General features: G+C 59.4%; 1 protein-coding gene across 3 annotated transcripts in view; it reads left to right on the top strand.

The window, feature by feature from the left end:
• Positions 1-27,690, top strand: part of ltbp4 (latent transforming growth factor beta binding protein 4) — a 504,953-nt gene that overhangs the window by 264,933 nt on the left and 212,330 nt on the right. For all 3 annotated transcript variants that reach the window (XM_072489893.1, XM_072489894.1, XM_072489895.1), the window contains one exon: positions 25,704-25,919. In XM_072489893.1, coding sequence (XP_072345994.1) covers positions 25,704-25,919 — 216 coding nt within the window. The remainder of the gene's footprint in view (positions 1-25,703; positions 25,920-27,690) is intronic.

The following is a 27,690-nucleotide window of genomic DNA, read 5'->3' as shown; positions in this document are numbered from 1 at the left end:
GCCTTACAGCATAGGGCCGCACGGAGACACAGTGATTAGCACTGCTGCCTCACAGCGCAGGGCCGCACGGTGACACAGTGATTAGCACTGCTGCCTCACAATGCCAGGGCCGCACGGTGACACAGTGTTTAGCACTGCTGCCTCACAGTGCAGGGCCGCACGGTGACACAGTGATTAGCACTGCTGCCTCACAGCGCAGGGCCGCACGGTGACACAGTGATTAGCACTGCTGCCTCACAGCGCAGGGCCGCACGGGGACACAGTGATTAGCACTGCTGCCTCACAGCGCAGGGCCGCACGGTGACACAGTGATTAGCACTGCTGCCTCACAGCGCAGGGCCGCACGGTGACACAGTGATTAGCACTGCTGCCTCACAGCGCAGGGCCGCACGGTGACACAGTGATTAGCACTGCTGCCTCACAGCGCAGGGCCGCACGGTGACACAGTGGTTAGCACTGCTGCCTCACAGCGCAGGGCAGCACGGTGACACAGTGATTAGCACTGCTGCCTCACAGCGCAGGGCCGCACGGTGACAGTGATTAGCACTGCTGCCTCACAGTGCCAGGGCCGCACGGTGACACAGTGATTAGCACTGCTGCCTCACAGCGCAGGGCCGCACGGTGACAGTGATTAGCACTGCTGCCTCACAGTGCCAGGGCCGCACGGTGACACAGTGATTAGCACTGCTGCCTCACAGCGCCAGGGCCGCACGGTGACACAGTGATTAGCACTGCTGCCTCACAGCGCAGGGCCGCACGGTGGCACAGTGATTAGCACTGCTGCCTCACAGCGCCAGTGCCGCACGGTGACACAGTGATTAGCACTGCTGCCTCACAGCGCAGGGCCGCGCGGTGACACAGTGATTAGCACTGCTGCCTCACAGCGCAGGGCCGCACGGTGACACAGTGGTTAGCACTGCTGCCTCACAGCGCAGGGCAGCACGGTGACACAGTGATTAGCACTGCTGCCTCACAGCGCAGGGCCGCACGGTGACACAGTGATTAGCACTGCTGCCTCACAGCGCAGGGCCGCACGGTGACACAGTGATTAGCACTGCTGCCTCACAGCGCAGGGCCGCACGGTGACACAGTGATTAGCACTGCTGCCTCACAGCGCAGGGCCGCACGGTGACACAGTGATTAGCACTGCTGCCTCACAGCGCAGGGCCACACGGCGACACAGTGATTAGCACTGCTGCCTCACAGTGCCAGGGCCGCACGGTGACACAGTGATTAGCACTGCTGCCTCACAGTGCCAGGACAGCATGGTGGCACAGTGTTTAGCACTGCTGCCTCACAGTGCCAGGGCCGCACGGTGACACAGTGATTAGCACTGCTGCCTCACAGCGCAGGGCCGCACGGTGACACAGTGATTAGCACTGCTGCCTCACAGTGCCAGGGTCGCACGGTGACACAGTGATTAGCACTGCTGCCTTACAGCATAGGGCCGCACGGAGACACAGTGATTAGCACTGCTACCTCACAGTGCCAGGGTCGCACGGTGACACAGTGATTAGCACTGCTGCCTTACAGCATAGGGCCGCACGGAGACACAGTGATTAGCACTGCTGCCTCACAGCGCAGGGCCGCACGGTGACACAGTGATTAGCACTGCTGCCTCACAGCGCAGGGCCGCACGGTGACACAGTGGTTAGCACTGCTGCCTCACAGCGCAGGGCCGCACGGTGACACAGTGATTAGCACTGCTGCCTCACAATGCCAGGGCAGCATGGTGGCACAGTGATTAGCACTGCTGCCTCACAGCGCAGGGCCGCACGGTGACACAGTGGTTAGCACTGCTGCCTCACAGCGCAGGGCCGCACGGTGACACAGTGTTTAGCACTGCTGCCTCACAGCGCAGGGCCGCACGGTGACACAGTGATTAGCACTGCTGCCTCACAGCGCAGGGCCGCACGGTGACACAGTGATTAGCACTGCTGCCTCACAGCGCAGGGCCGCATGGTGGCACAGTGTTTAGCACTGCTACCTCACAGTGCCAGGGCCGCACGGTGACACAGTGTTTAGCACTGCTGCCTCACAGCGCAGGGCCGCACGGCGACACAGTGTTTAGCACTGCTACCTCACAGTGCCAGGGCCACACGGTGACAATGTGTTTAGCACTGCTACCTCACAGTGCCAGGGCCACACGGTGACACAGTGATTAGCACTGCTGCCTCACAGTGCCAGGGCCGCACGGTGACACAGTGTTTAGCACTGCTACCTCACAGTGCCAGGGCCACACGGTGACACAGTGATTAGCACTGCTGCCTCACAGCGCAGGGCCGCACGGTGACACAGTGATTAGCACTGCTGCCTCACAGCGCAGGGCCGCACGGTGACACAGTGATTAGCACTGCTGCCTCACAGCGCAGGGCCGCATGGTGGCACAGTGTTTAGCACTGCTACCTCACAGTGCCAGGGCCGCACGGTGACAGTGATTAGCACTGCTGCCTCACAGCGCAGGGCCGCACGGTGACACAGTGATTAGCACTGCTGCCTCACAGCGCAGGGCCGCACGGTGACACAGTGATTAGCACTGCTGCCTCACAGCGCAGGGCCGCACGGTGACACAGTGATTAGCACTGCTGCCTCACAGCGCAGGGCCGCAGGGTGACACAGTGATTAGCACTGCTGCCTCACAGCGCAGGGCCGCACGGTGACACAGTGATTAGCACTGCTGCCTCACAGCGCAGGGCCGCAGGGTGACACAGTGATTAGCACTGCTACCTCACAGTGCCAGGGCCGCACGGTGGCACAGTGTTTAGCACTGCTACCTCACAGTGCCAGGGCCGCACGGTGACACAGTGATTAGCACTGCTGCCTCACAATGCCAGGGCAGCATGGTGGCACAGTGATTAGCACTGCTGCCTCACAATGCCAGGGCAGCATGGTGGCACAGTGTTTAGCACTGCTGCCTCACAGCGCAGGGCCGCACGGTGACACAGTGTTTAGCACTGCTACCTCACAGTGCCAGGGCCGCACGGTGACACAGTGTTTAGCACTGCTACCTCACAGTGCCAGGGCCGCACGGTGACACAGTGTTTAGCACTGCTACCTCACAGTGCCAGGGCCGCACGGTGACACAGTGATTAGCACTGCTGCCTCACAATGCCAGGGCAGCATGGTGGCACAGTGATTAGCACTGCTGCCTCACAATGCCAGGGCAGCATGGTGGCACAGTGATTAGCACTGCTGCCTCACAGTGCCAGGACAGCATGGTGGCACAGTGTTTAGCACTGCTGCCTCACAGCGCAGGGCCGCACGGTGATACAGTGGTTAGCACTGCTGCCTCACAGCGCAGGGCCGCACGGTGACACAGTGATTAGCACTGCTGCCTCACAGTGCCAGGGCCGCACGGTGACACAGTGTTTAGCACTGCTGCCTCACAGTGCCAGGGCAGCATGGTGGCACAGTGTTTAGCACTGCTGCCTCACAGCGCAGGGCCGCACGGTAACACAGTGATTAGCACTGCTGCCTCACAGCGCAGGGCCGCACGGTAACACAGTGATTAGCACTGCTGCCTCACAGTGCAAGGCCGCACGGTGATACAGTGGTTAGCACTGCTGCCTCACAGCGCAGGGCCGCACGGTGACAGTGATTAGCACTGCTGCCTCACAGCGCCAGGGCCGCACGGTGACACAGTGATTAGCACTGCTGCCTCACAGTGTCAGGGCCGCACGGTGACACAGTGATTAGCACTGCTGCCTCACAGCGCAGGGCCGCACGGTGACACAGTGATTAGCACTGCTGCCTCACAGTGCCAGGGCCGCACGGTGACACAGTGATTAGCACTGCTGCCTCACAGCGCAGGGCCGCACGGTGACACAGTGATTAGCACTGCTGCCTCACAGCGCAGGGCCGCACGGTGACACAGTGATTAGCACTGCTGCCTCACAGCGCAGGGCCGCACGGTGACACAGTGATTAGCACTGCTGCCTCACAGCGCAGGGCCGCACGGTGACACAGTGATTAGCACTGCTGCCTCACAGCGCAGGGCCGCACGGTGACACAGTGATTAGCACTGCTGCCTCACAGCGCAGGGCCGCACGGTGACACAGTGATTAGCACTGCTGCCTCACAGCGCAGGGCCGCACGGTGACACAGTGATTAGCACTGCTGCCTCACAGCGCAGGGCCGCACGGTGACAGTGATTAGCACTGCTGCCTCACAGTGCCAGGGCCGCACGGTGACACAGTGATTAGCACTGCTGCCTCACAGCGCAGGGCCGCACGGTGACACAGTGATTAGCACTGCTGCCTCACAGCGCAGGGCCGCACGGTGACACAGTGATTAGCACTGCTGCCTCACAGCGCAGGGCCGCACGGTGACACAGTGATTAGCACTGCTGCCTCACAGCGCAGGGCCGCACGGTGACACAGTGATTAGCACTGCTGCCTCACAGCGCAGGGCCGCACGGTGACACAGTGATTAGCACTGCTGCCTCACAGCGCAGGGCCGCACGGTGACACAGTGATTAGCACTGCTGCCTCACACCGCAGGGCCCCATGGTGACACAGTGATTAGCACTGCTGCCTCACAGCGCCAGGGCCGCACGGTGACACAGTGATTAGCACTGCTGCCTCACAGCGCAGGGCCGCACGGTGACACAGTGATTAGCACTGCTGCCTCACAGCGCAGGGCCGCACGGTGACACAGTGATTAGCACTGCTGCCTCACAGCGCCAGGGCCGCACGGTGACACAGTGATTAGCACTGCTGCCTCACAGTGTCAGGGCCGCACGGTGACACAGTGATTAGCACTGCTGCCTCACAGCGCAGGGCCGCACGGTGACACAGGGATTAGCACTGCTGCCTCACAGCGGAGGGCCGCACGGTGACACAGTGATTAGCACTGCTGCCTCACAGCGCAGGGCCGCACGGTGACACAGTGATTAGCACTGCTGCCTCACAATGCCAGGGCCGCACGGTGACACAGTGTTTAGCACTGCTGCCTCACAGTGCAGGGCCGCACGGTGACACAGTGATTAGCACTGCTGCCTCACAGCGCAGGGCCGCACGGTGACACAGTGATTAGCACTGCTGCCTCACAGCGCAGGGCCGCACGGTGACACAGTGATTAGCACTGCTGCCTCACAGCGCAGGACCGCACGGTGACACAGTGATTAGCACTGCTGCCTCACAGCGCCAGGGCCGCACGGTGACACAGTGATTAGCACTGCTGCCTCACAGTGTCAGGGCCGCACGGTGACACAGTGATTAGCACTGCTGCCTCACAGCGCAGGGCCGCACGGTGACACAGGGATTAGCACTGCTGCCTCACAGCCGAGGGCCGCACGGTGACACAGTGATTAGCACTGCTGCCTCACAGCGCAGGGCCGCACGGTGACACAGTGATTAGCACTGCTGCCTCACAATGCCAGGGCCGCACGGTGACACAGTGTTTAGCACTGCTGCCTCACAGTGCAGGGCCGCACGGTGACACAGTGATTAGCACTGCTGCCTCACAGCGCAGGGCCGCACGGTGACACAGTGATTAGCACTGCTGCCTCACAGCGCAGGGCCGCACGGTGACACAGTGATTAGCACTGCTGCCTCACAGCGCAGGGCCGCACGGTGACACAGTGATTAGCACTGCTGCCTCACAGCGCAGGGCCGCACGGTGACACAGGGATTAGCACTGCTGCCTCACAGCGCAGGGCCGCACGGTGACACAGTGATTAGCACTGCTGCCTCACAGCGCAGGGCCGCACGGTGACACAGTGATTAGCACTGCTGCCTCACAATGCCAGGGCCGCACGGTGACACAGTGTTTAGCACTGCTGCCTCACAGTGCAGGGCCGCACGGTGACACAGTGATTAGCACTGCTGCCTCACAGCGCAGGGCCGCACGGTGACACAGTGATTAGCACTGCTGCCTCACAGCGCAGGGCCGCACGGTGACACAGTGATTAGCACTGCTGCCTCACAGCGCAGGGCCGCACGGTGACACAGTGATTAAGCACTGCTGCCTCACAGCGCAGGGCCGCACGGTGACACAGTGATTAGCACTGCTACCTCACAGCGCAGGGCCGCACGGTGACACAGTGATTAGCACTGCTGCCTCACAGCGCAGGGCCGCACGGTGACACAGTGATTAGCACTGCTGCCTCACAGCGCAGGGCCGCACGGTGACACAGTGATTAGCACTGCTGCCTCACAGCGCAGGGCCACACGGTGACACAGTGATTAGCACTGCTGCCTCACAGCGCAGGGCCGCACGGTGACACAGTGATTAGCACTGCTGCCTCACAGCGCAGGGCCGCACGGTGACACAGTGATTAGCACTGCTGCCTCACAGCGCAAGGCCGCACGGTGACACAGTGATTAGCACTGCTGCCTCACAGCGCAGGGCCGCACGGTGACACAGTGATTAGCACTGCTGCCTCACAGCGCAGGGCCACACGGTGGCACAGTGATTAGCACTGCTACCTCACAGCGCAGGGCCGCACGGTGACACAGTGATTAGCACTGCTGCCTCACAGCGCAGGGCCGCACGGTGACACAGTGATTAGCACTGCTGCCTCACAGCGCAGGGCCGCACGGTGACAGAGTGATTAGCACTGCTGCCTCACAGCGCAGGGCCGCACGGTGACACAGTGATTAGCACTGCTGCCTCACAGCGCAGGGCCGCACGGTGACACAGTGATTAGCACTGCTGCCTCACAGCGCAGGGCCGCACGGTGACACAGTGATTAGCACTGCTGCCTCACAGCGCAGGGCCACCCGGTGACACAGTGATTAGCACTGCTGCCTCACAGTGCCAGGGCCGCACGGTGACACAGTGATTAGCACTGCTGCCTCACAATGCCAGGGCAGCATGGTGGCACAGTGATTAGCACTGCTGCCTCACAATGCCAGGGCAGCATGGTGGCACAGTGTTTAGCACTGCTGCCTCACAGTGCCAGGGCCGCACGGTGACACAGTGTTTAGCACTGCTACCTCACAGTGCCAGGGCCGCACGGTGACACAGTGATTAGCACTGCTGCCTCACAATGCCAGGGCAGCATGGTGGCACAGTGATTAGCACTGCTGCCTCACAGCGCAGGGCCGCACGGTGACACAGTGATTAGCACTGCTGCCTCACAGCGCAGGGCCGCACGGTGACACAGTGATTAGCACTGCTGCCTCACAGCGCAGGGCCGCACGGTGACACAGTGTTTAGCACTGCTACCTCACAGCGCAGGGCCGCACGGTGACACAGTGATTAGCACTGCTGCCTCACAATGCCAGGGCAGCATGGTGGCACAGTGATTAGCACTGCTGCCTCACAATGCCAGGGCAGCATGGTGGCACAGTGATTAGCAGTGCTGCCTCACAATGCCAGGGCAGCATGGTGGCACAGTGATTAGCACTGCTGCCTCACAGCGCAGGGCCGCACGGTGGCACAGTGTTTAGCACTGCTGCCTCACAGCGCAGGGCCGCACGGTGACACAGTGATTAGCACTGCTACCTCACAGTGCCAGGGCCGCACGGTGACACAGTGTTTAGCACTGCTACCTCACAGTGCCAGGGCCGCACGGTGACACAGTGATTAGCACTGCTGCCTCACAATGCCAGGGCAGCATGGTGGCACAGTGTTTAGCACTGCTACCTCACAGTGCCAGGGCAGCACGGTGACACAGTGGTTAGCACTGCTGCCTCACAGCGCAGGGCCGCACGGTGACACAGTGATTAGCACTGCTGCCTCACAGCGCAGGGCCGCACGGTGGCACAGTGTTTAGCACTGCTGCCTCACAGTGCCAGGGCCGCACGGTGACACAGTGGTTAGCACTGCTGCCTCACAGCGCAGGGCCGCACGGTGACACAGTGATTAGCACTGCTGCCTCACAGCGCAGGGCCGCACGGTGACACAGTGATTAGCACTGCTGCCTCACAGCGCAGGGCCGCACGGTGACAGTGATTAGCACTGCTGCCTCACAGCGCAGGGCCGCACGGTGACACTGTGATTAGCACTGCTGCCTCACAGCACAGGGCCGCACGGTGACAGTGATTAGCACTGCTGCCTCACAGCGCAGGGCCGCACGGTGACACAGTGATTAGCACTGCTACCTCACAGCGCGGGGCCGCACGGTGACACAGTGATTAGCACTGCTGCCTCACAGCGCAGGGCCGCACGGTGACACAGTGATTAGCACTGCTGCCTCACAGCGCAGGGCAGCACGGTGACACAGTGATTAGCACTGCTGCCTCACAGTGCCAGGGCCGCACGGTGACACAGTGATTAGCACTGCTGCCTCACAGCGCAGGGCCGCACGGTGACACAGTGATTAGCACTGCTGCCTCACAGTGCCAAGGCCGCACGGTGGCACAGTGTTTAGCACTTCTGCCTCACAATGCCAGGGCAGCACGGTGACACAGTGTTTAGCACTGCTGCCTCACAGCGCAGGGCCGCACGGTGACACAGTGATTAGCACTGCTGCCTCACAGCGCAGGGCCGCACGGTGACACAGTGATTAGCGCTGCTGCCTCACAGCGCAGGGCCGCACGGTGACACAGTGATTAGCACTGCTGCCTCACAGCGCAGGGCCGCACGGTGACACAGTGATTAGCACTGCTGCCTCACAGCGCAGGGCCGCATGGTGGCACAGTGTTTAGCACTTCTGCCTCACAATGCCAGGGCAGCACGGTGACACAGTGATTAGCACTGCTACCTCACAGTGCCAGGGCCGCACGGTGACACAGTGATTAGCACTGCTGCCTCACAGCGCAGGGCCGCACGGTGACACAGTGATTAGCACTGCTGCCTCAGAGCGCAGGGCCGCATGGTGGCACAGTGATTAGCACTGCTGCCTCACAGCGCAGGGCCGCACGGTGACACAGTGATTAGCACTGCTGCCTCACAGCGCAGGGCCGCATGGTGGCACAGTGATTAGCACTGCTGCCTCACAATGCCAGGGCAGCATGGTGGCACAGTGATTAGCACTGCTGCCTCACAGTGCCAGGGCAGCATGGTGGCACAGTGTTTAGCACTGCTACCTCACAGTGCCAGGGCAGCATGGTGGCACAGTGTTTAGCACTGCTACCTCACTGTGTCAGGGCCGCACGGTGACACAGTGATTAGCACTGCTGCCTCACAGCGCCAGGGCCGCACGGTGACACAGTGATTAGCACTGCTGCCTCACAGCGCAGGGCCGCACGGTGACACAGTGATTAGCACTGCTGCCTCACAGCGCAGGGCCGCACGGTGACACAGTGATTAGCACTGCTGCCTCACAGTGCCAGGGCCGCACGGTGACACAGTGATTAGCACTGCTGCCTCACAGCGCAGAGCCGCACGGTGACACAGTGATTAGCACTGCTGCCTCACAGTGCCAGGGCCGCACGGCGACACAGTGATTAGCACTGCTGCCTCACAGCGCAGGGCCGCACGGTGACACAGTGATTAGCACTGCTGCCTCACAGCGCAGGGCCGCACGGTGACACTGTGATTAGCACTGCTGCCTCACAGCGCAGGGCCGCACGGTGACACAGTGATTAGCACTGCTGCCTCACAGCGCAGGGCAGCACGGTGACACAGTGATTAGCACTGCTGCCTCACAGCGCAGGGCCGCACGGTGACACAGTGATTAGCACTGCTGCCTCACAGCGCAGGGCCGCACGGTGACACAGTGATTAGCACTGCTGCCTCACAGCGCAGGGCCGCACGGTGACACAGTGGTTAGCACTGCTGCCTCACAGCGCAGGGCCGCACGGTGACACAGTGATTAGCACTGCTGCCTCACAGCGCAGGGCCGCACGGTGACACAGTGATTAGCACTGCTGCCTCACAGCGCAGGGCCGCACGGGGACACAGTGATTAGCACTGCTGCCTCACAGCGCAGGGCCGCACGGTGACACAGTGATTAGCACTGCTGCCTCACAGCGCAGGGCCGCACGGTGACACAGCGATTAGCACTGCTGCCTCACAGCGCAGGGCCGCACGGTGACACAGTGATTAGCACTGCTGCCTCACAGCGCAGGGCCGCACGGTGACACAGTGATTAGCACTGCTGCCTCACAGCGCAGGGCCGCACGGTGACACAGTGATTAGCACTGCTGCCTCACAGCGCAGGGCCGCACGGTGACACAGTGATTAGCACTGCTGCCTCACAGCGCAGGGCCGCACGGTGACACAGTGATTAGCACTGCTGCCTCACAGTGCCAGGGCCGCACGGCGACACAGTGATTAGCACTGCTGCCTCACAGCGCAGGGCCGCTCGGTGACACAGTGTTTAGCACTGCTGCCTCACAGCGCAGGGCCGCACGGTGACACAGTGATTAGCACTGCTGCCTCACAGCGCAGGGCCGCACGGTGACACAGTGTTTAGCACTGCTGCCTCACAGCGCAGGGCCGCACGGTGACACAGTGATTAGCACTGCTGCCTCACAGTGCCAGGGCCGCACGGCGACACAGTGATTAGCACTGCTGCCTCACAGCGCAGGGCCGCACGGTGACACAGTGTTTAGCACTGCTGCCTCATAGCGCAGGGCCGCACGGTGACACAGTGATTAGCACTGCTGCCTCACAGCGCAGGGCCGCACGGTGACACAGTGATTAGCACTGCTGCCTCACAGCGCAGGGCAGCACGGTGACACAGTGATTAGCACTGCTGCCTCACAGCGCAGGGCCGCACGGTGACACAGTGATTAGCACTGCTGCCTCACAGTGCCAGGGCCGCACGGTGACACAGTGATTAGCACTGCTGCCTCACAGCGCAGGGCCGCACGGTGACACAGTGATTAGCACTGCTGCCTCACAGTGCCAGGGCCGCACGGCGACACAGTGATTAGCACTGCTGCCTCACAGCGCAGGGCCACACGGCGACACAGTGATTAGCACTGCTGCCTCACAGCGCAGGGCTGCACGGTGACAGTGATTAGCACTGCTGCCTCACAGCGCGGGGCCGCACGGTGAAACAGTGATTAGCACTGCTGCCTCACAGCGCAGGGCCGCACGGTGACACAGTGTTTAGCACTGCTGCCTCATAGCGCAGGGCCGCACGGTGACACAGTGATTAGCACTGCTGCCTCACAGCGCAGGGCCGCACGGTGACACAGTGATTAGCACTGCTGCCTCACAGCGCAGGGCCGCACGGTGACACAGTGATTAGCACTGCTGCCTCACAGCGCAGGGCCGCACGGTGACACAGTGATTAGCACTGCTGCCTCACAGCGCAGGGCCACACGGCGACACAGTGATTAGCACTGCTGCCTCACAGTGCCAGGGCCGCACGGTGACAGAGTGATTAGCACTGCTGCCTCACAGCGCAGGGCCGCACGGTGACACAGTGATTAGCACTGCTGCCTCACAGCGCAGGGCCGCACGGTGACACAGTGATTAGCACTGCTGCCTCACAGCGCAGGGCCGCACGGTGACACAGTGATTAGCACTGCTGCCTCACAGCGCAGGGCCGCACGGTGACACAGTGATTAGCACTGCTGCCTCACAGCGCAGGGCCGCACGGTGACACAGTGATTAGCACTGCTGCCTCACAGCGCAGGGCAGCACGGAGACACAGTGATTAGCACTGCTGCCTCACAGCGCAGGGCCGCACGGTGACACAGTGATTAGCACTGCTGCCTCACAGCGCAGGGCCGCACGGTGACACAGTGATTAGCACTGCTGCCTCACAGCGCAGGGCCGCACGGTGACACAGTGATTAGCACTGCTGCCTCACAGTGCCAGGGCCGCACGGTGACACAGTGATTAGCACTGCTGCCTCACAGCGCAGGGCCGCACGGTGACACAGTGATTAGCACTGCTGCCTCACAGCGCAGGGCCGCACGGGGACACAGTGATTAGCACTGCTGCCTCACAGCGCCAGGGCCGCACGGTGACACAGTGATTAGCACTGCTGCCTCACAGCGCAGGGCCGCACGGTGACACAGTGGTTAGCACTGCTGCCTCACAGCGCAGGGCAGCACGGTGACACAGTGATTAGCACTGCTGCCTCACAGCGCAGGGCCGCACGGTGACACAGTGATTAGCACTGCTGCCTCACAGCGCAGGGCCGCACGGTGACACAGTGATTAGCACTGCTGCCTCACAGCGCAGGGCCACACGGCGACACAGTGATTAGCACTGCTGCCTCACAGCGCAGGGCCGCAGGGTGACACAGTGATTAGCACTGCTGCCTCACAGCGCAGGGCCGCACGGTGACACAGTGATTAGCACTGCTGCCTCAAAATGCCAGGGCAGCACGGTGACACAGTGATTAGCACTGCTGCCTCACAATGCCAGGGCAGCATGGTGGCACAGTGATTAGCACTGCTGCCTCACAGCGCAGGGCCGCACGGTGACACAGTGTTTAGCACTGCTGCCTCACAGCGCAGGGCCGCACGGTGACACAGTGATTAGCACTGCTGCCTCACAGCGCCAGGGCCGCACGGTGACACAGTGATTAGCACTGCTGCCTCACAGCGCAGGGCCGCACGGTGACACAGTGATTAGCACTGCTGCCTCACAGCGCAGGGCCGCACGGTGACACAGTGATTAGCACTGCTGCCTCACAGCGCAGGGCCGCATGGTGGCACAGTGTTTAGCACTGCTACCTCACAGTGCCAGGGCCGCACGGTGACACAGTGTTTAGCACTGCTGCCTCACAGCGCAGGGCCGCATGGTGGCACAGTGTTTAGCACTGCTACCTCACAGTGCCAGGGCCGCACGGTGACAATGTGTTTAGCACTGCTACCTCACAGTGCCAGGGCCACACGGTGACACAGTGATTAGCACTGCTGCCTCACAGTGCCAGGGCCGCACGGTGACACAGTGTTTAGCACTGCTACCTCACAGTGCCAGGGCCGCACGGTGACACAGTGATTAGCACTGCTGCCTCACAGTGCCAGGGCCGCACGGTGACACAGTGATTAGCACTGCTGCCTCACAGCGCAGGGCCGCATGGTGGCACAGTGTTTAGCACTGCTACCTCACAGTGCCAGGGCCGCACGGTGACAGTGATTAGCACTGCTGCCTCACAGCGCAGGGCCGCACGGTGACACAGTGATTAGCACTGCTGCCTCACAGCGCAGGGCCGCACGGTGACACAGTGATTAGCACTGCTGCCTCACAGCGCAGGGCCGCACGGTGACACAGTGATTAGCACTGCTGCCTCACAGCGCAGGGCCGCACGGTGACACAGTGATTAGCACTGCTGCCTCACAGCGCAGGGCCGCAGGGTGACACAGTGATTAGCACTGCTGCCTCACAGCGCAGGGCCGCACGGTGACACAGTGATTAGCACTGCTGCCTCACAGCGCAGGGCCGCAGGGTGACACAGTGATTAGCACTGCTACCTCACAGTGCCAGGGCCGCACGGTGGCACAGTGTTTAGCACTGCTACCTCACAGTGCCAGGGCCGCACGGTGACACAGTGATTAGCACTGCTGCCTCACAATGCCAGGGCAGCATGGTGGCACAGTGATTAGCACTGCTGCCTCACAATGCCAGGGCAGCATGGTGGCACAGTGTTTAGCACTGCTGCCTCACAGCGCAGGGCCGCACGGTGACACAGTGTTTAGCACTGCTACCTCACAGTGCCAGGGCCGCACGGTGACACAGTGTTTAGCACTGCTACCTCACAGTGCCAGGGCCGCACGGTGACACAGTGTTTAGCACTGCTACCTCACAGTGCCAGGGCCGCACGGTGACACAGTGATTAGCACTGCTGCCTCACAATGCCAGGGCAGCATGGTGGCACAGTGATTAGCACTGCTGCCTCACAATGCCAGGGCAGCATGGTGGCACAGTGATTAGCACTGCTGCCTCACAGTGCCAGGACAGCATGGTGGCACAGTGTTTAGCACTGCTGCCTCACAGCGCAGGGCCGCACGGTGATACAGTGGTTAGCACTGCTGCCTCACAGCGCAGGGCCGCACGGTGACACAGTGATTAGCACTGCTGCCTCACAGTGCCAGGGCCGCACGGTGACACAGTGTTTAGCACTGCTGCCTCACAGTGCCAGGGCAGCATGGTGGCACAGTGTTTAGCACTGCTGCCTCACAGCGCAGGGCCGCACGGTAACACAGTGATTAGCACTGCTGCCTCACAGTGCAGGGCCGCACGGTGATACAGTGGTTAGCACTGCTGCCTCACAGCGCAGGGCCGCACGGTGACAGTGATTAGCACTGCTGCCTCACAGCGCCAGGGCCGCACGGTGACACAGTGATTAGCACTGCTGCCTCACAGTGTCAGGGCCGCACGGTGACACAGTGATTAGCACTGCTGCCTCACAGCGCAGGGCCGCACGGTGACACAGTGATTAGCACTGCTGCCTCACAGTGCCAGGGCCGCACGGTGACACAGTGATTAGCACTGCTGCCTCACAGCGCAGGGCCGCACGGTGACACAGTGATTAGCACTGCTGCCTCACAGCGCAGGGCCGCACGGTGACACAGTGATTAGCACTGCTGCCTCACAGCGCAGGGCCGCACGGTGACACAGTGATTAGCACTGCTGCCTCACAGCGCAGGGCCGCACGGTGACACAGTGATTAGCACTGCTGCCTCACAGCGCAGGGCCGCACGGTGACACAGTGATTAGCACTGCTGCCTCACAGCGCAGGGCCGCACGGTGACACAGTGATTAGCACTGCTGCCTCACAGCGCAGGGCCGCACGGTGACACAGTGATTAGCACTGCTGCCTCACAGCGCAGGGCCGCACGGTGACAGTGATTAGCACTGCTGCCTCACAGTGCCAGGGCCGCACGGTGACACAGTGATTAGCACTGCTGCCTCACAGCGCAGGGCCGCACGGTGACACAGTGATTAGCACTGCTGCCTCACAGCGCAGGGCCGCACGGTGACACAGTGATTAGCACTGCTGCCTCACAGCGCAGGGCCGCACGGTGACACAGTGATTAGCACTGCTGCCTCACAGCGCAGGGCCGCACGGTGACACAGTGATTAGCACTGCTGCCTCACAGCGCAGGGCCGCACGGTGACACAGTGATTAGCACTGCTGCCTCACAGCGCAGGGCCGCACGGTGACACAGTGATTAGCACTGCTGCCTCACACCGCAGGGCCCCATGGTGACACAGTGATTAGCACTGCTGCCTCACAGCGCCAGGGCCGCACGGTGACACAGTGATTAGCACTGCTGCCTCACAGCGCAGGGCCGCACGGTGACACAGTGATTAGCACTGCTGCCTCACAGCGCAGGGCCGCACGGTGACACAGTGATTAGCACTGCTGCCTCACAGCGCAGGGCCGCACGGTGACACAGTGATTAGCACTGCTGCCTACAGCGCAGGGCCGCACGGTGACACAGTGATTAGCACTGCTGCCTCACAGCGCCAGGGCCGCACGGTGACACAGTGATTAGCACTGCTGCCTCACAGTGTCAGGGCCGCACGGTGACACAGTGATTAGCACTGCTGCCTCACAGCGCAGGGCCGCACGGTGACACAGGGATTAGCACTGCTGCCTCACAGCGCAGGGCCGCACGGTGACACAGTGATTAGCACTGCTGCCTCACAGCGCAGGGCCGCACGGTGACACAGTGATTAGCACTGCTGCCTCACAATGCCAGGGCCGCACGGTGACACAGTGTTTAGCACTGCTGCCTCACAGTGCAGGGCCGCACGGTGACACAGTGATTAGCACTGCTGCCTCACAGCGCAGGGCCGCACGGTGACACAGTGATTAGCACTGCTGCCTCACAGCGCAGGGCCGCACGGTGACACAGTGATTAGCACTGCTGCCTCACAGCGCAGGGCCGCACGGTGACACAGTGATTAGCACTGCTGCCTCACAGCGCAGGGCCGCACGGTGACACAGGGATTAGCACTGCTGCCTCACAGCGCAGGGCCGCACGGTGACACAGTGATTAGCACTGCTGCCTCACAGCGCAGGGCCGCACGGTGACACAGTGATTAGCACTGCTGCCTCACAGCGCAGCGCCGCACGGTGACACAGTGATTAGCACTGCTGCCTCACAGCGCAGGGCCGCACGGTGACACAGTGATTAGCACTGCTGCCTCACAGCGCAGGGCCGCACGGTGACACAGTGATTAGCACTGCTGCCTCACAGCGCAGGGCCGCACGGTGACACAGTGATTAGCACTGCTGCCTCACAATGCCAGGGCCGCACGGTGACACAGTGTTTAGCACTGCTGCCTCACAGTGCAGGGCCGCACGGTGACACAGTGATTAGCACTGCTGCCTCACAGCGCAGGGCCGCACGGTGACACAGTGATTAGCACTGCTGCCTCACAGCGCAGGGCCGCACGGTGACACAGTGATTAGCACTGCTGCCTCACAGCGCAGGGCCGCACGGTGACACAGTGATTAAGCACTGCTGCCTCACAGCGCAGGGCCGCACGGTGACACAGTGATTAGCACTGCTACCTCACAGCGCAGGGCCGCACGGTGACACAGTGATTAGCACTGCTGCCTCACAGCGCAGGGCCGCACGGTGACACAGTGATTAGCACTGCTGCCTCACAGCGCAGGGCCGCACGGTGACACAGTGATTAGCACTGCTGCCTCACAGCGCAGGGCCACACGGTGACACAGTGATTAGCACTGCTGCCTCACAGCGCAGGGCCGCACGGTGACACAGTGATTAGCACTGCTGCCTCACAGCGCAGGGCCGCACGGTGACACAGTGATTAGCACTGCTGCCTCACAGCGCAAGGCCGCACGGTGACACAGTGATTAGCACTGCTGCCTCACAGCGCAGGGCCGCACGGTGACACAGTGATTAGCACTGCTGCCTCACAGCGCAGGGCCGCACGGTGGCACAGTGATTAGCACTGCTACCTCACAGCGCAGGGCCGCACGGTGACACAGTGATTAGCACTGCTGCCTCACAGCGCAGGGCCGCACGGTGACACAGTGATTAGCACTGCTGCCTCACAGCGCAGGGCCGCACGGTGACAGAGTGATTAGCACTGCTGCCTCACAGCGCAGGGCCGCACGGTGACACAGTGATTAGCACTGCTGCCTCACAGCGCAGGGCCGCACGGTGACACAGTGATTAGCACTGCTGCCTCACAGCGCAGGGCCGCACGGTGACACAGTGATTAGCACTGCTGCCTCACAGCGCAGGGCCACCCGGTGACACAGTGATTAGCACTGCTGCCTCACAGTGCCAGGGCCGCACGGTGACACAGTGATTAGCACTGCTGCCTCACAATGCCAGGGCAGCATGGTGGCACAGTGATTAGCACTGCTGCCTCACAATGCCAGGGCAGCATGGTGGCACAGTGTTTAGCACTGCTGCCTCACAGTGCCAGGGCCGCACGGTGACACAGTGTTTAGCACTGCTACCTCACAGTGCCAGGGCCGCACGGTGACACAGTGATTAGCACTGCTGCCTCACAATGCCAGGGCAGCATGGTGGCACAGTGATTAGCACTGCTGCCTCACAGCGCAGGGCCGCACGGTGACACAGTGATTAGCACTGCTGCCTCACAGCGCAGGGCCGCACGGTGACACAGTGATTAGCACTGCTGCCTCACAGCGCAGGGCCGCACGGTGACACAGTGTTTAGCACTGCTACCTCACAGCGCAGGGCCGCACGGTGACACAGTGATTAGCACTGCTGCCTCACAATGCCAGGGCAGCATGGTGGCACAGTGATTAGCACTGCTGCCTCACAATGCCAGGGCAGCATGGTGGCACAGTGATTAGCACTGCTGCCTCACAATGCCAGGGCAGCATGGTGGCACAGTGTTTAGCACTGCTACCTCACAGTGCCAGGGCCGCACGGTGACACAGTGTTTAGCACTGCTACCTCACAGTGCCAGGGCCGCACGGTGACACAGTGATTAGCACTGCTGCCTCACAATGCCAGGGCAGCATGGTGGCACAGTGTTTAGCACTGCTACCTCACAGCGCAGGGCCGCACGGTGACACAGTGATTAGCACTGCTGCCTCACAGCGCAGGGCCGCACGGTGACACAGTGATTAGCACTGCTGCCTCACAGCGCAGGGCCGCACGGTGACACAGTGATTAGCACTGCTGCCTCACAGCGCAGGGCCGCACGGTGACACAGTGGTTAGCACTGCTGCCTCACAGCGCAGGGCCGCACGGTGACACAGTGATTAGCACTGCTGCCTCACAGCGCCAGGGCCGCACGGAGACACAGTGATTAGCACTGCTGCCTCACAGCGCAGGGCCGCACGGTGACACAGTGATTAGCACTGCTGCCTCACAGCGCAGGGCCGCACGGTGACACAGTGATTAGCACTGCTGCCTCACAGCGCAGGGCCGCACGGTGACAGTGATTAGCACTGCTGCCTCACAGCGCAGGGCCGCACGGTGACACAGTGTTTAGCACTGCTGCCTCACAGTGCCAGGGCCGCACGGTGACACAGTGATTAGCACTGCTGCCTCACAGCGCGGGGCCGCACGGTGACACAGTGATTAGCACTGCTGCCTCACAGCGCAGGGCCGCACGGTGACACAGTGATTAGCACTGCTGCCTCACAGCGCAGGGCCGCACGGTAACAGTGATTAGCACTGCTGCCTCACAGTGCCAGGGCAGCATGGTGGCACAGTGTTTAGCACTGCTGCCTCACAGTGCCAAGGCCGCACGGTAGCACAGTGATTAGCACTGCTGCCTCACAGCGCCAGGGCTGCACGGTGACACAGTGATTAGCACTGCTGCCTCACAGCGCAGGGCCGCACGTGACACAGTGATTAGCACTGCTGCCTCACAGCGCAGGGCCACACGGTGACACAGTGATTAGCACTGCTGCCTCACAGTGCCAGGGCAGCATGGTGGCACAGTGATTAGCACTGCTGCCTCACAGCTCCAGGGACCCGGGTTCAATTCCGGCCTGGGGTCACTGTCTGTGTGGAGTTTGTACGTTCTCCGTATCTGCATGGGTTTCCTCCGGGTGCTCCGGTCTCCTCCCACAGTCCAAAGATGTGTAGGTTAGGTGAATTGGCCATGATAAATGCCCCTTAGTGTCCAGGTTGGATAGGGTTCTAGGATAGGGCGGGGAAATAGGCAGCACGGTAGCATAGTGGCTAACACTGTGGCTTCACAGCGCCAGGGTCCCAAGTTCGATTCCTCGCTGGGTCACTGTCTGTGCAGAGTCTCCACGCTCTCCCCGTGTCTGCGTGGGTTTCCTCCGGGTGCTCCGGTTTCCTCCCACAGTCCAAAGACGTGCAGGTTAGGTGGATTGGCCTTGATAAATTGCCCTTAGTGTCCAAAAATGATAGGAGGGCTTACTGGGTTACGGAGATAGGGTGGAATTGAGGGCTTAAGTGGGTTGGTGCAGACTCGATGGGCTGAATGGCCTCCTTCTGCACTGTATGTTCTATGTTCTATGAGTAGGGTGCTCTTTCAGAGGGTTGGTGCAGACCCGGTGGGCTGAATGGTCTATGATTCAAAGACATTGTGTTCCCAGGTCTTGTTTTGGAATGGAGAAGTTAGACTCTTCCGTGCCGAGTAAATCTATTGTGACCACAGAGGAGTCCACAGGAGAGGCGTAAAGAAACTTGTTATTTATTATATCAGTAATTATTTTCTCGTTGTACAAAGGTCCCAGATGGGACCTCTCTGTTCGGCCCCCACTCGGGCTGAGCTTTTATACTTGGTGTCCATTGCCGTGCTGATTGGGTCTCCCCCTCACAGTGGGGAAGCTCATACGCAACGAGAATCATGGGGAGACTAATCGGTCCGACCCCGTAGGTCTCCTGTGGGTTATAACAAAACCTTAGAAACCAGCTTTGGAGAAAGTCTGATTGATTGATTGGCTGGCAACGGGTGGGTTGGCCAGGGACAGTATTCTGCCTGATAACAGACAGTGATTGGTGAGGCTTTTTGAGAAAGCTTGGCAGGAGTGTTTTGATTTTGGAAGTAGAAGGAAGAGTCTCTCCCTCTCTCACCTGCTGCAGTAACAGACCGCTTTATTGTTCTCAGTGAGTGCCCAGCACAGCTTTGCTGTAAAATTAAAATGATGCCGAATCTACAGAAAAAGCAGACAACCTTTCTCGAAGTCTCTAGACTCTGAAAGGAAGAGCATCCGTTTTTCTCCCTCTCTCTGCTGCTGGTTGCTTGCTGTCTTTGTGAGTCGGCAGTGAAAATCGTCACAAGATGAAGGAGAGGAAAGAGCCCAACTCAAGGTCTAAACCTTCAGAAAGACATTAACTAGAAGGCAGCCGAGTGCATCAGAGACCCTTTGTCCTTTTGTGAACATTTTCTTCATCTCTCAACCACCCTATCCCCTCTGTGTAGTCTGTGTGTGTGTGTGTCTGTATGTGTGTGTGTGTGTGTCTGTGTGTGTGTGTCTGTATGTGTGTGTGTCTGTATGTGTGTGTGTCTGTATGTGTGTGTCTGTATGTGTGTGTCTGTGTGTGTGTCTGTGTGTGTGTGTGTGTCTGTGTGTGTGTCTGTCTGTGTGTGTGTGTCTGTATGTGTGTGTGTCTGTATGTGTGTGTCTGTATGTGTGTGTCTGTGTGTGTGTCTGTGTGTGTGTGTGTGTCTGTGTGTGTGTCTGTGTGTGTGTCTGTCTGTGTGTGTGTGTCTGTGTGTGTGTCTGTGTGTGTGTCTGTGTGTGTCTGTGTGTGTGTGTCTGTGTGTGTGTCTGTGTGTGTGTGTGTGTGTGTCTGTGTGTGTGTGTGTCTGTGTCTGTGTGTGTCTGTGTGTGTGTGTGTGTGTGTGTCTGTGTGTGTGTGTGTCTGTGTGTGTGTGTGTCTGTGTGTGTCTGTGTGTGTGTGTGTGTGTGTCTGTGTGTCTGTGTGTGTGTGTCTGTGTCTGTGTGCACAGAGTGGGGGTAATTAGGAAGGGGGTTGGCAAATGGGTATTAGTCATTAAAATTTGTGTTAACGCTACCAAGCTGGGGTCTGCAGTATTTTGGGCTCAGCCAAGGTCGTCGGGTATTTAAAATAAAATCTAATTTCACCAATGTAACTCCTGGTCAAGTGGAGCTGGAATTGAGGGCGGACTGGCCCTGGGGTCATGACAGTGGCTGTTTGGTGTGTGCTTAACTGAAATATTACCATCTTCCGATCACCCTGTTTTCTATCAGCCTGCACTTGCTATATATTAAATCTATATCTGTCCATGTCTATTATAGAATTTAAAATCATAGTGTGACTGTTCTCATAATCTCTGCAGCATCTGTTAAATGTCAGCCAGCAAATCGACTCTCGCTCCTCCATTCAAACTCCGAAATTCTATCCACTCCCCCTGGGCCTCGGTCCGGCATCATTCTGTGCATTGCGTGATGTTCCTAAACTTTCATTTCCTCACAGAGACCTGGCGTCAAATCTAGTTCAGACAGTCAGGAGAACAAAAGTAGTTTTTGATGAAAGTATTTCCTGAGTATATAAATTAGTGATAAAATTTGCTCTGTGGTCACCTGCCCCTGACTCTCTGAGTGTTGAGTTTCAGCTGTGTCAGGATAGCAGTGAGAGTCCCGGGTGTTGGAGCAGGGGTACCCAGAGTCCCGGGTGTTGGAGCAGGGGTACCCAGAGTCCCGGGTGTTGGAGCAGGGGTACCCAGAGTCCCGGGTGTTGGAGCAGGGGTACCCAGAGTCCCGGGTGTTGGAGCAGGGGTACCCAGAGTCCCGGGTGTTGGAGCAGGGGTACCCAGAGTCCCGGGTGTTGGAGCAGGGGTACCCAGAGTCCCGGGTGTTGGAGCAGGGGTACCCAGAGACCCGGGTGTCGGAGCAGGGACACCCAGAGTCCCGGGTGTTGGAGCAGGGGTACCCAGAGTCCCGGGTGTTGGAGCAGGGATACCCAGAGTCCCGGGTGTCGGAGCAGGGGTACCCAGAGTCCCGGGTGTCGGAGCAGGGATACCCAGAGTCCCGGGTGTCGGAGCAGGGATACCCAGAGTCCCGGGTGTTGGAGCAGGGGTACCCAGAGTCCCGGGTGTTGGAGCAGGGGTACCCAGAGTCCCGGGTGTTGGAGCAGGGATACCCAGAGTCCCGGGTGTTGGAGCAGGGGTACCCAGAGTCCCGGGTGTTGGAGCAGGGGTACCCAGAGTCCCGGGTGTTGGAGCAGGGGTACCCAGAGTCCCGGGTGTTGGAGCAGGGGTACCCAGAGTCCCGGGTGTTGGAGCAGGGGTACCCAGAGTCCCGGGTGTTGGAGCAGGGGTACCCAGAGTCCCGGGTGTTGGAGCAGGGGTACCCAGAGTCCCGGGTGTTGGAGCAGGGGTACCCAGAGTCCCGGGTGTTGGAGCAGAGATACTCAGAGTCCCGGGTGTTGGAGCAGGGGTACCCAGAGTCCCGGGTGTTGGAGCAGGGGTACCCAGAGTCCCGGGTGTCGGAGCAGGGGTACCCAGAGTCCCAGGTGTCGGAGCAGGGATGCCCAGAGTCCCGGGTGTTGGAGCAGGGATACCCAGAGTCCCGGGTGTTGGAGCAGGGGTACCCAGAGTCCCGCGTGTTGGAGCAGGGATACCCAGAGTCCCGGGTGTTGGAGCAGGGGTACCCAGAGTCCCGGGTGTCGGAGCAGGGGTACCCAGAGTCCTGGTGTTGGAGCAGGGATACCCAGAGTCCCGGTGTTGGAGCAGGGGTACCCAGAGTCCCGGGTGTTGGAGCAGGGATACCCAGAGTCCCGGGTGTCGGAGCAGGGATACCCAGAGTCCCGGTGTTGGAGCAGGGATACCCAGAGTCCCGGGTGTTGGAGCAGGGGTACCCAGAGTCCCGGGTGTTGGAGCAGGGGTACCCAGAGTCCCGGGTGTTGGAGCAGGGATACCCAGAGTCCCGGGTGTTGGAGCAGGGATACCCAGAGTCCCGGGTGTCGGAGCAGGGGTACCCAGAGTCCCGGGTGTTGGAGCAGGGGTACCCAGAGTCCCGGTGTTGGAGCAGGGGTACCCAGAGTCCCGGGTGTTGGAGCAGGGATACCCAGAGTCCTGGGTGTTGGAGCAGGGATACCCAGAGTCCCGGGTGTTGGAGCAGGGATACCCAGAGTCCCGGGTGTTGGAGCAGGGATACCCAGAGTCCCGGGTGTTGGAGCAGGGGTACCCAGAGTCCCGGTGTTGGAGCAGGGATACCCAGAGTCCCGGGTCCCGGGTGTTGGAGCAGGGGTACCCACAGTCCCGGGTGTTGGAGCAGGGGTACCCAGAGTCCCGGTGTTGGAGCAGGGGTACCCAGAGTCCCGGGTGTTGGAGCAGGGGTACCCAGAGTCCCGGGTGTTGGAGCAGAGATACCCAGAGTCCCGGGTTTCGGAGCAGGGATACCCAGAGTCCCGGGTGTCGGAGCAGGGATACCCAGAGTCCCGGTGTTGGAGCAGGGGTACCCAGAGTCCCGGGTGTTGGAGCAGGGGTACCCAGAGTCCGGGTGTTGGAACAGGGGTACCCAGAGTCCCGGGTGTTGGAGCAGGGATACCCAGAGTCCCGGGTGTTGGAGCAGGGGTACCCAGAGTCCCGAGTGTCGGAGCAGGGGTACCCAGAGTCCCGGGTGTTGGAGCAGGGGTACCCAGAGTCCCGGGTGTCGGAGCAGGGATACCCAGAGTCCCGGGTGTCGGAGCAGGGGTACCCAGAGTCCGGGTGTCGGAGCAGGGATACCCAGAGTCCCGGGTGTCGGAGCAGGGGTACCCAGAGTCCCGGGTGTTGGAGCAGGGGTACCCAGAGTCCCGGGTGTCGGAGCAGGGATACCCAGAGTCCCGGGTGTCGGAGCAGGGGTACCCAGAGTCCCGGGTCCCGGGTGTTGGAGCAGAGATACCCAGAGTCCCGGTGTTGGAGCAGGGGTACCCAGAGTCCGGGTGTTGGAGCAGGGGTACCCAGAGTCCCGGTGTTGGAGCAGGGGTACCCAGAGTCCAGGGTGTTGGAGCAGGGGTACCCAGAGTCCCGGGTGTTGGAGCAGGGGTACCCAGAGTCCCGGTGTTGGAGCAGGGGTACCCAGAGTCCGGGTGTTGGAGCAGGGGTACCAGGGACTGGGAGAGTGGTAATCACACTAACGGGTTATTACAGAGGCTTTTACACAAACGAAGGGGACGATTCTCTGGCCACGTTGAGCCCGTGCAAATCCCGCCATGTTGGGGAAATTCCGGGAGATGCCCAAAATGGGATTTGGGCCGGGCGGCAAATATTTTCCAATGCTCCTGGCCCGCGCCACTTGGCACAAATCCTCGTTTAAAAATGCAGGATCTGTTTTAAGCCGGATTATCCCGGCTCCTCCAATTCTCCCACCCATCGCTGCACCGTCAAACCGGTGACCAGCAGAGGAATTCTCTGTCAGCGGGATCCTCCGCTTTGCTGGGAGCAGACCCACACCCAGGGATTTCCCGATGCCGTAGGGTGCCCACATTGGGAAACCCCATTGACTGCCTGCCAGCACGGAGGATCTCGCTGCCGGTGGGGCCGCGACGCACCGGAGAACGGGTCTGGCGGGATGGAGAATCCCGCCCCAGGTATGAAGACCACGCCAGGTGGCTCAGAGGCCATTGTAGCCCCTTGGTGGTTGGGGACATGACAGTGCAATGCGAAGTTGGGACTGCCAGCTAGCCACCAGCAGGGGCAATGACAAGGGATGGGCCTGAATGGGGCGGCGTCTGCGGGGGGGGTAGGGCATGGGTATGCAGGTGGCAGAGTCTTTGGTGACCCCATAGTGGGGTGCCGCTCAGCTGGGGGGGGAAGGAGATGCTGATGCCAGTGATTGGGAGGGATCCTTCATCCAGCAATTGGAGGGTCTTTGCAGGTGAGAAGTGGGTGGGGACTGCATTCTGGGATTCGGTGCGCCCAATCTGTGAGGTTCCAGCTTTCCCGGGTGATCCAGGGTCGCTCGCATCACATTTTCATCCTGAATCAGCCCGACTCTAGGGGTGAGTGGATTGTGATCTGCATCGTGTCAACCCCACCCCCCTGGGTAGGAATCGTACCTTGTTTGCTGCCAGAGAAGACGGGGTGAATTCTCCGCTGGCGGGATGCTCCGTTCAGCCGGCAGCGCAGGTTTCCTGGCAGCGTGGAATGGCCGCAGTGGGAAATCCCATTGGCTGGAGGCGAGAAGGGAGCATTCCGGGGGGGGGGGGGGGGGGGTGCGCGCCGCTGAGGAACACTGGGCTGGGACGGTGGACAATTCACCCCCTAGAGTTGAGAGAGTTGGGGAGATTTTATCAAAGTGCTCAAGATATAAAATGGAACAGATGGAGTGGATGGAGGGAAATGTTTTGCACTGGTCGTGGAGTCTGGGGCGAGGGGGCACAGTGTACACAAAGTACAATGAGAACTTTCAGCAATCATGTTAAGAAATATTTCCAAGGGGTGGCACAGTGGTTAGCACTGCGGCCTCACGGCGCCGAGGTCCCAGGCTCGATCCCGGCTCTGGGTCACTGTCCGTGTGGAGTTTGCACATTCTCCCCGTGTCTGCGTGGGTTTCGCTACTACAACCTGAAAGGTGTGCAGGGCAGGTGGATTGGCCACGCTAAACTGCCCCTTAAAAAAAGGAAATGTTTGCATATATGAAGGACATTATAAGGTTCCAACTCTCTTCCTGAGTTGATGCTGAATCAATCATTAACTGAGATTGATAGATTTTTGTTAATCAAAGTTATTCAGGGTGTTGGGGCAAATACATGGGGTTAGGTCACATGTCAACCGTGATCTTACTGAATAGTGGAAGAAACTCGAGGGGCCGAATGACCTCCTCCTTTATCTGTGTGCAGCATTCCTGGGACACGGGTCCTTGACTGGGGTTTCTGTGGAAACTGTATCCCACAAAGAGTGAGCAGCTTCCAGAGACGAGGGGAATATAATCTTCAGTGTGATTTAATTGTTCCTGCTGTAGTTAACTTGCTCCTAATGCTCAGCCTTGGCTTCTTTCCTTCCAGTTCTCTGTTTGCTTCGGTGCCAGAATGGAGGGGTGTGCGTACGAAAGGACCGGTGCCTCTGTCCTTCCGGCTTCACCGGGAAATTCTGCCAGATTTCCACTTTGTCAGCCAGCAGTCAGCTCACCGTCAGCTCACCAACAGGAGAGCCAGATCACCAGGCTCAGGTGGAAACTGTGTACACTCTCCCGCTCTCCAACCAACAGCATCCAAACCAAAGTAAGAGGTGCTCCCCACAACAGAAATTGTTGTTTCATTTTGTGCTGGCAAGGAATAGCAACTCTTTGTCGTTATTTATTTGAATCGAAACTTCAGCATAAACTTAGGTTGGAAGTAATGTTGGTGATGCCATGATGCAAATAGCCGTTTTAACTGTTTATATTTGAACCCAGTGCCCACACATTTCTTCTCCTGGCATTTCTCCCACTTCTTGCTTCTTGGACAACCTGCAGCTTCCTAGCCTGAAGAGGGTCAATGCAGCAAACAGGCTCCGTGTCAAGTGCCAACATACCAGGTTTGCACTGACTTCCGAGTGACTGAAAATAGTTCACTGAAACTTCAGGATGTCTCCATAAGTCAGACTCATCGATTCCAAAGCTGATTCTCCCCGATACACTCACACGGTTTTGCAATAGTTACAAGCAGCTTCAGAACTGAACCACCTGTGGTGTGTACAGCAGTTCACAACCCTGTCATTTTAAAATTCATTTATAGGTTATTAAGATCGACCTAATCTGCAGGAATTAAAGATTAATTTCCTGGTGACTCCTGCAAACAACCAGGAAAAGAATTACAGTAACTTTCAAATAAATTGTGTTTATTTCTCTTTGTTTCCTTCGTATAACAATATCAGAGCTAGAAATGGGAATTTGTGGGACTTTGAGACCGGGAAGCCGAATGGAATTTGGGAATGGGAGTTCGCGTAGGCGGGATTTTGGAGGTCATGTGATGAAATATCTCGCCAGAGTCGGGAACAATTGTTATTAAACCCATTCGCTGTCCATGCTGATAAAGGAGTTTCTCCCAGAACATAAACATGCCGCTTTTGTCCAGATATCAAGTTGTATATTTCCAGCATTTCCATAGAATAGAATCCATAGAATCGCTACAGTGCAGAAGAAGGCCATTCGGCCCATCGAGTCTGAAAGAGCACCCTACCCAGGCTCACTCCCCACCCTATCCCCGTAACCCATCCTAACCTTTGGACACTAAGGGCAATTTTTCATGGCCAATCCACCTAACCTGAACATCTTTGGACTGTGGGAGGAAACCGGAGCACCCGGAGGAAACCCACGCAGACACGGGGAGAACGTGCAGACTCCACACAGACCGGAAGGCCGGAACTGAACCCGGGTCCCTGACATTGTGAGGCAGCAGTGCTAACCGCTGTGTCACCCTGCTGTGAGGTCCCGTTTCTGTTTTATTTTTTCATTTTCAATTTGTTAGGGAAACTGTTGAAAGAATATAATCTACAATAGCACGAGGGTGCATTTGGAAAGGGTTTGGCTCGATTCGTTGTCAGGTCAGATTTATAGCTTGACTAATTTAATTGAATTCTTTGTCTAAATTATTGACAAAGAAAATGGACAAAAGATTAATGTGAATTGAATATATTTGGATCTTCAGATGACATTTGGTAGATGCCACACTGCAGTAGTGTTGTAGAGATTTAGGTCGGTGCTATTACAGGAATCAGCGGCACAGCGGCTGAAAGCTGGGATAAAAACTGGGGAGTAAGTTAATGGATCTTGAATTATGACTTTGGGGATCTTGTTCTCTTCCAATGACTCGGGCATGGCCACTGAGAGATAGATATCAACGTTTGCTGATATCTAATTAAAGAGGCAAGGCTGCCTTGAGCAGCAGGGAGAGGATGTGGGTGGGGGGAGGAGGGAGAGGGTGTGGGTGGGGGAGGAGGGAGAGGGTGTGGGTGGGGGAGGAGGGAGAGGGTGTGGGTGGGGGAGGAGGGAGAGGGTGTGGGTGGGGGAGG

Source organism: Scyliorhinus torazame, chromosome 25 (assembly GCF_047496885.1).
Source record: "Scyliorhinus torazame isolate Kashiwa2021f chromosome 25, sScyTor2.1, whole genome shotgun sequence".
Lineage (NCBI taxonomy): Eukaryota > Metazoa > Chordata > Chondrichthyes > Carcharhiniformes > Scyliorhinidae > Scyliorhinus > Scyliorhinus torazame.
The sequence above is the reverse complement of the archived record's forward strand: the minus strand, read 5'-3'. Positions and strand labels throughout refer to the sequence as shown.